Source organism: Ruditapes philippinarum, unplaced genomic scaffold (assembly GCF_026571515.1).
Source record: "Ruditapes philippinarum isolate M1 unplaced genomic scaffold, ASM2657151v2 ctg3612_1_1_1_1, whole genome shotgun sequence".
NCBI classification, from domain to species: domain Eukaryota; kingdom Metazoa; phylum Mollusca; class Bivalvia; order Venerida; family Veneridae; genus Ruditapes; species Ruditapes philippinarum.
The window spans coordinates 43,728-52,136 of record NW_026852788.1 but is presented as its reverse complement, the minus strand read 5'-3'; the positions used below and the strand labels follow the sequence as shown (position 1 = coordinate 52,136).

The following is an 8,409-nucleotide window of genomic DNA, read 5'->3' as shown; positions in this document are numbered from 1 at the left end:
CAACCACATCTTATGTGACAAGGTTCATAACTATAGCGCCAATATTTTTAGATTTATCTCCCCTTGAACTTAGAATTTTCCTTAAAAAATACAAGTTTTTACTGTTACTTCTTTATTTCTAAAGGGATCAACCTCATACTTCAAATATATGTACCTTATCATCATCCCCATCTTATGTGACAAGGTTCATAACTCTAGCACCAATATTTTCAGATTTATCTCCCCTTGAACTTAGAATTTTCCTTAAAAAATACTATTTTTTACTGTTACTTCTTTATTTCTTAAAGGATCAACCTCATACTTCAAATATATATGTACCTTATCATCATCCCCATCTTATGTGATAAGGTTCATAACTTTAGCACCAATATTTTCAGATTTATCTCCCCTTGAACTTAGAATTTTCTTTAAAAAATATTATTTTTTACTGTAACTTATTTATTTCTAAAGGGATCAACTTCATACTTCAAATAAATGTACCTTATCATCATCCACATCTTATGTGACAAGGTTCATAACTCTAGCACCAATGTTGCAAGAATTATCTCCCCATCAACTTAGATTTTTTTACTAGAAAAATGTTATTTTTTACTATAACTTTTTTAGTTTTAAAGGTATCTACCTCAAACTTCAAATACATATTCCTTATAATCAATTATATTTTATGTGACAATGTTCATAACTCTTGAAGTAATTTTTACAGATTTATCTCTCTTTGAACTTAGGATTTTCTTTAAGAAATATTATAACTTTGTTACTTTTTAAGGTATCTACTTCAAACTTCAAATATATACTTCTTATCATTACATAAATGTTGTGTGACAAGGTTCATAACTCTAGCGTGACTATTTCTATAATTATTTCCCTTGATCTTGGAATTTATTTTAAAAAATGTTGTTTCTTTTACTATAACTTAATACATAATTATACATAATTGATTTTTCTTTTGTAGTTTTGTCCTCCTTACTGCGTCCAGTATTTTATTAGTCGAGCTTGGCTGTCTCCTGTGACAGCTCTTGTTTCCAATCTTTGTTAAATTCTCTTTTGACTGTGATGTTAACTGCTGTACACAATTAACATATATTTGTTAAAAAAAAATATTGATTCTATGATAAACATGTATATTTGCCAAATGAAAATAAAAAGCTTATATTTAAGCTCAATTGTGTTTTTTTGTTAATTGGAATGAAAAAATCAAAGTAAAATGTTTTATTAGAAGAAAAATTAAAGGTTAATTTATGTCGGTATGACACCGGCTTCAAATCGATCTAATGATATACAGCCGATATCGGCCCGACTTGTAGCCGGGTTGCACATCCGACATCTGTCCGATATAAGAAATCGATATCGGGCCGACATAACAACTGATATCGGGCTGATATTGGACCGATATAAAATGTTTGCTGGGCGTAAGTCCCAAATCTTACACACACGACTTAGAACCCATTGCAGCATTCTAAAGGAAGATCTCTTTTCTAAAAACATAATTGATGACCCCTTCTGTCAGTGCGGTGAGATTGAAGATTCATGTCACTTTTTTAAATTGTAATCAATTTTCCCTCCAGAGGACCATATTCTCAAGGAACAGCTTCAACAAATAACAACAGTTACATTGTCAACTATACTGTATGGCGACAAAGGTCTCAACGATGAAACAAATGCCAAAATATGTGATCTTGTACATGAATATATCTCTAGCACACAGCGGTTTTGTCTTGCCTAACTCCTTATATAATTCACAAACAATATAAATGGTGTACTTACGAACGTTTATCACGTGCTTTCATAATTCAACATTCTTTTAATTTCATCCTTTACTATATTATCATGATTTATACTTTGTCTCTTATGTAACAATAATAATAAGATACTAGGTCTAATATCCAGGATGTAAATACTCCTGATAACCACAAAAATCAAATAATTTATATTGACACATAAGTAAAAATTCCTTTTCTTATATAAAAAAACTATCACAGACATTACTGACCTAAACTCCCTTTCAAAGACAATGGCCACATCTCGTTCTCTGAGTTCTATAACTATCCTTCTATATATGCTTCTTCTTTACTATAATTCTTGAGTGTTCATATAAAAAAGTAGAAAATATTTGTTCAGACTTAAGATCGAGCTTTTTTTCCCTTCCGTACGGGGTCCTCTTTATATATAATAGCACATTTGTTGTAATTCTCACTTTTTTCGTCGTTTGTTGTATTTTCATTACTTATCTCACTCTTTCTAGGCGTAATTATGTAATTATTTCATGTTAGTAACTAGTGTACTTGTTGGTGTTGTTACATTAAAATTTGCTTTATTTTTACATTTTACAGGAAAGAAACCTACATAAGTCTAGGAAAGAAATCTACATAAGTCTTTGACTTCCTTTTCAATCCTGTTTATATAGTGTTGTTGTATCATAATTGTATATGTTTGTATTATATGAAATAAATACTGTTTAAACCAAACATTACAAAACATAAGACTGTGGAGTATCTCCACTCATAGAGGTATCCTTTGTAATACTGAAATAGCCTTCCATGTGATATTCAATCTAGCCCCAGCCTTAATATCATCTTAGAAAGGTTGGCATCGGCTAACTTTGAAAACTCTTGTTTTTATGGTTTTTTTTATTATAAATCATTTAATTCACTCCAGCTGTTCTTTTATCCATTTATATTTTAAATGAGATACCTACATTTTTATATGTTATATAAGACTAATACTGTTTTCATTAACAGAAAGATCATATGGTTATTAATGACAGTAATTAATCAACCTTTAAAAAAATTATTGTGTATAAAGTAGGAAATTTGTTTTAATTATTTGTATTGTTCTAAAGGATTATATGCCGGCGAGATGGACGTTTTCTAAAGGCAACAGAGATATTTATTTATAATGGGCAGATTTTATGTTCACTTCAAGAAATTAAAAGATACAAATACATATGTTTACTGTAGTTTATAAAGGGAATTCTGGCAATTACATTATCTTTAAAGCAAAAAAATTGTCGAAATTTACAATTTTCTATGCAGAAAGGAAACTTGTTATGATGTCCGATTGCCGATGAATTTGCGCAAAAGTGATCATGGGAACACTGTATGGATCAAACTAAAAGTAATGAATAAAACTGCAAGTAATTAAATATATATATACACCGTCTTTTCAAATAACAAAAACAGCCTTACTAATAACAAGGGAATTCTTTGGCTTATAGCCCTTATATTTTGTGAGGAGGTTGGTAATGACTAGTCGATCGATGGAGTAGCCTACAATAAATTCTCAAAGACCAGCCTCTTGCTATGTTTCAAAATATCTTGCAAATTAAGGTAATAAATTCCCATTCAGTCAGTTAGAGAACCAACTTTAAATTCTCATTCCTATTTTTTCTCATGAATTTAACAACCACCGATAGCTGCAAATACTCATTCTTCCGGAGGAACATTTATCATGTCTTCTATTTCACTTTTAACTTGAACAAAGGCAATAATGGACACATTGCAAACAGCAATAACAATCAATTTGAAATAAAAAAAAATGTCAAACATGTAAAAATAGTCCTTCCATCGTTAGTCACACCAGGGTCTTTCAAATTCATTTGAAAGACCCTGCATGGTCACGCATTAGAAATATTGTGATAAGTACTACACAGTCACTGTTAAATTGTGCATAATAAGTAAATTACTAATTGATCTTTGATTTGATGATTGATTTGATCACTTTGATCAAAACATACAGGATCTTTAATCTTTTTACTTTTCTTAAAATCTTCGAGTTTAATTTTTTTGAAACAGGGTCAAAACAGGGTCAAAGACCCTGCTTGAAATAAAATTTGGCTTATCTGGAAAACATTTTTTGACACAAATATACAAAATCATGCATTTAATCTTACTAGTTCTCGATTTTATTTATTTAAAGAATGTTTTTTGATAAAATTTAATATTAATTTGTAGTGGGGCGAAGCGTCACCAAATTGTCACCAATCCTTTGTTAATTGTGTTATCAAATCAGAATTAGCTTATGTTATCTTTTTATTGTTTTGTTTATGTACATTTAATGTGCTGATATTTTATGTAATTGTATGCCTGAGAAGGCCCATGATTGGTAATAAAACATTATTCTATTCTATTCTATTCAAAATTGGGTCGAATCATCAGATGTTATAGGGCGAATCGTCAGCGGGACGGATCGTTATCGATGCGGATACTAGCTCGTTGTGTGTCTCCGCAGGGTCTTTCTATTTGAAAGACCCTGGTCTCCGATCGAAAAAAAAACAACACCATTATGACTGAAAACTTGGTGAGTTACTTTCTATCTTTTCTTTAAAAAAGATTTTTATTTCAAAATTACATTCAAAATCTCCTTATAGCATGTTAAGTAGTCTGTGAAAGTTTGTAGAATTGCAAACAATTCGCCTCGATATATATTCGACCCTCAAACTATTCGCCCTTTAAAATTTAGTCAAATATTATTAGACATTTTAGGGACATGTTAAATATTTAATATTGATGTCATTAGGTCAAGATAAATGTGAAATTCATGTCTTATTAAGAACTAGAGTTTAATCAGTGATAGAATTGTGAAATTTATTGTTTATAATTCTTTTGTTATATTATTTTTTTTTTTATATTTCCTGAAAAGAAATCAGTCAATTTTTCCAGATACATGGAGGCGATATGTATTGAAATATTTTACATTATTATTTTTTTACAGGAAAATAAACAAGAGAAGGAACAACACATCAAAACTGGGGTAAGACTGACAAAATGTTTTATTAGATCAACTAGTTTCAGTTTTTAACATTAATTGATATGGTAATGTAACGATTCGCCACACTAACGATTCGCCACATAACGATTCGACACAGAGTAATAACGATTCGCCATAGTTAAATAACGATTCGCCATGTGTTCAAATACAAACTTTTTCACACCTGTTTTCAAATTGTTGATGGAATTTTTTTTTAACATAACATAACATATTGTAGTAACTCTACTAATTTATACACATTTATATAACTAACATATTTTATTACAAAATTTACATAAATACATGTAAGCTTAATTGCCGCATTATATTGAAATCTGCTCACATTGTCAGATAATTAAAGGATTATTTCGGCTTCAATTAAATATTTCTACAACAAGCTTAAGATGATTGGCTTATTAAAATTAAAGGTGTGACAAATGTTTTAGATATGCGTTCTTTAATCAATTATCGTAAATCAATTTTCCTAATGATCACAATCATGTTTTTGCAGAGACATAGATAACATTGTTATCTATGTCTCTGGTTTTTGCAATATTTTTTTTTTAATATTTGACATATATATAATATATGAAATATATATTTATATATATAAATATTAATTGAAATATATGTTTATGATTAATTCAATATTTATTTCAACATATAATTACTTTCTTGTAAATGTACTTCTGTAATAATGTTACTTTGATAAATTGAAAATCGGCGATGGAGACTTTAAGTTCATGTTACTTGTATTAAGAAACATTATCAAATTATTGTCATTGTCAAATTATTAAAACAAAAGGAAAAACTTTGTTGATAACTAAATAAAAAATCATTGTTAGATCTATAATCATACTGTGGCGAATCGTTATTTAACTGTGGCATTCGTTATTACTCTGTGGCGAATCGTTATGTGGCGAATTGTTAGTGTGGCGAATCGTTACTAATTCATTGATACATACAGACCTTCATCAGGGCACTTAAAAAGAAATAAGCTTTAAGTTTATGAAACGTTGTAAAGGGAATGCCCATGTAAGAGATGCCTATTGATTTTAGTGAAACGTAAACTACTTGTATAATTAAGAACAAGAGTTTTCTCAGTCATACAGACTACAGTTTGTGAAACTTCTGATTATGATTCTGTTATTATTATGTTGTTATTTGTGTATATATGTCACATAATGTGTGTGACTTATATTTATAAAATATGTTAATTTTGTAAAATATATATTGCATAATTACATGTATATCAATATCTCACTATGACAGGAGATAAAATGGGACCATATTGCTATGGACACATGTCATATATTTCTAATTTAATTTGAAGATTAAGTGGAGCGAATTACCAGTTAGATGGGTGAAAATGTTAAATTACAAAATGTATAATTGCACTAAGCTAGGGCATAGTTACAAAATGTTTAATTGCACTAAGCTAGGGCATAGTTATACTAATTGTTTTGTAAATATTTAAAGATAGTTTTTCTAGATATACATAAACTAATTTTTGTCAATCTACGTATTTAATGATTCCTGTATATCCATTGTTTGCATTATTTGATATTTCTTTTTTATATATTTTACAGAAGCTCAAAACTGTTAAGAAGCCCTATGATAGAGAAAACCTAAAAAAGGCTTATGAGGCTACACTCTCTGGCATGTCAGTGTACAAAGCCTCCAAAATCTTCAATGTACCAGAATCCACCCTTAGAGATAGAACCAGAAACAAGGTTTCTGTAGATTGTTCCCGTGGAGCAGCGCGACTTTTTACTGAGGAAGAGGAGAAGTCATTGGTTGACTATCTTGTTTATATGTCAACAATTGGTTATTGCTACTGTATAACTGAAATACAGGATATTGCTGCCATTTATGCACGATCAATAGGAAAATCTGTCAGGGCAAAGGCAGGACTAAGTCAAGGATGGGTTTACTCATTCATCAAAAGATGGGATGTACTGGACTTTGTGAATGTACAGAAACGAGCCAAGTGTGCATCTGAAGAAACTTTAAGGAGCTATTTCAGTGAGCTTCAGAATGTTTTAATTGAAAATGATTTGATGAATTCACCAGAGAGAATTTATTATATTGGTGAATGTGAAATTTCAGCAGAATATAAACCTTGTGAAATTGCATATGCTGAAGTTACCAAAAGTAAATCTGTTAATTCTAAAAAGTCAAAGACAGTGACTGTAATAGGTTCAGCAAATGCAAATGGAAATCACATTCCACCATTCTACATTTTCCCAGGGAAGCGATGGTTTGGAAATCTTTTAGATGGTGCTGCTCCAGATGCAGATGGGGATATGTCTGAGAGTGGTTTTGTTCGGGGTTTGTTTGAAGACTACATAACAGGTCATTTTGCAAAGCATACTACACTTTGTAATGAGTCAGAGAGGCCTAAAATTCTAGTACTGTATGATGGACACAAGTTACATTTATCACTGACCCTATCTAATTGGGCCAAGGAACACAACATTATACTCTTTGTCCTACCACACCATTGTTCTCACCTGGATCAACCCCTACAGGAGATCTTTGGTTCTATGAAGACTTACTATTTCAAGGAATGTAAGACATATGTGCACAAAAATCCTGGTGTTGATGTAACAAGGTATGATGTGGCTAGATTAACATCAAAACCATATGCAAAGGCATTTACGCATAATAATATATGTAGTGCATTTGAAAAAGAGGGCATATACCCATTCAGTGCTGATGTTGCTCAGTGTGGAAATGTCGCATCAGAAATAGATAGTAGTGACACTGAACAGACTGAAACAGTATCTACATAACCAGTTAAATGCCTGACAAATTTCCAAATTTCTAGCAGTTGAAAATATCATTAGTGAACGAAAACAGACAATAGAAATTCACACTTCCTAAAAGTCTAGGGTAATCTGTTTCAAGACAAACATATGGTAGTTTAATTACTAAATATCTATGTGAAGAATGCTGTCCAATTGGAGAAAGAAATCTTAGTTGATATTAACAAATTAAAATGCAGTAGAATGGTAACTGATAGAAACGTATATATGTTGTTTTGTGGTAAAATTTGATTTTAATAAATATGTATTTTTTTAAGTGACATTGAACATAATAGTTAAAAGTTAATACAGTTGACAATTATTGGTTTGTTAATTAGTTATTTTTTTTCTTACTGTGTAAGTAAATAAACACTAGAGACTGACCAGGCCCTATAATGTTGCCAGCTCAGATTTTTGAGTTCGATATTGAAATCTCTTAAACTTTGATAAAAAAAGCATTACAAAAAATCAACAAGTAAACAAGAAATGTCGAACAACACATATGCCCCCTTACCAAATCTTGACTCGGATTATTGGTAATTTTGTTAGAGAAACTTGCCATAAATGGGTACATTGAAGTATTCAATTATTGAAAAAAGAAAAATGATAAAGACTTTGTGATGAATTTGTTTTTAGCTCACCTGTCACAAAGTGACAGGGTGAGCTTTTGTGATTGCTTTTCGTCCGGCGTCCGTCCGTCCGGCGTCCGTCCGTAAACTTTTACTTTAAATGACACCTCCTCATAAACCACTAAGCCAATTTCATCCAAACTTTACAGGAATGTTCCTTTGGTGGTCACCTTTAAAAATTGTTCAAAGAATTTAATTCCATGCAGAACTCTGGTTGCCATGGCAAC

At 30.7% G+C, this 8,409-nt stretch overlaps 1 protein-coding gene across 1 annotated transcript; it reads left to right on the top strand.

Moving 5' to 3' along the window:
• The first annotated feature begins 4,257 nt into the window (after window positions 1-4,257).
• On the top strand, window positions 4,258-7,837 carry LOC132724304 (uncharacterized). The gene is made up of 3 exons (XM_060709147.1): window positions 4,258-4,296; window positions 4,711-4,749; window positions 6,336-7,837. The coding sequence occupies exons 1-3, from the start codon at window positions 4,282-4,284 to the stop codon at window positions 7,539-7,541; spliced, it is 1,260 nt and encodes a 419-aa protein (XP_060565130.1). The 5' UTR covers window positions 4,258-4,281; the 3' UTR covers window positions 7,542-7,837.
• Window positions 7,838-8,409: the final 572 nt, after the last annotated feature.

Bases quoted from the DNA above. Each gene is read 5' to 3' on its own strand.
- LOC132724304 (XM_060709147.1), top strand. The intron at 4,750-6,335 runs GTAAGACTGACA...TATATTTTACAG, and splicing joins AACAACACATCAAAACTGGG to AAGCTCAAAACTGTTAAGAA.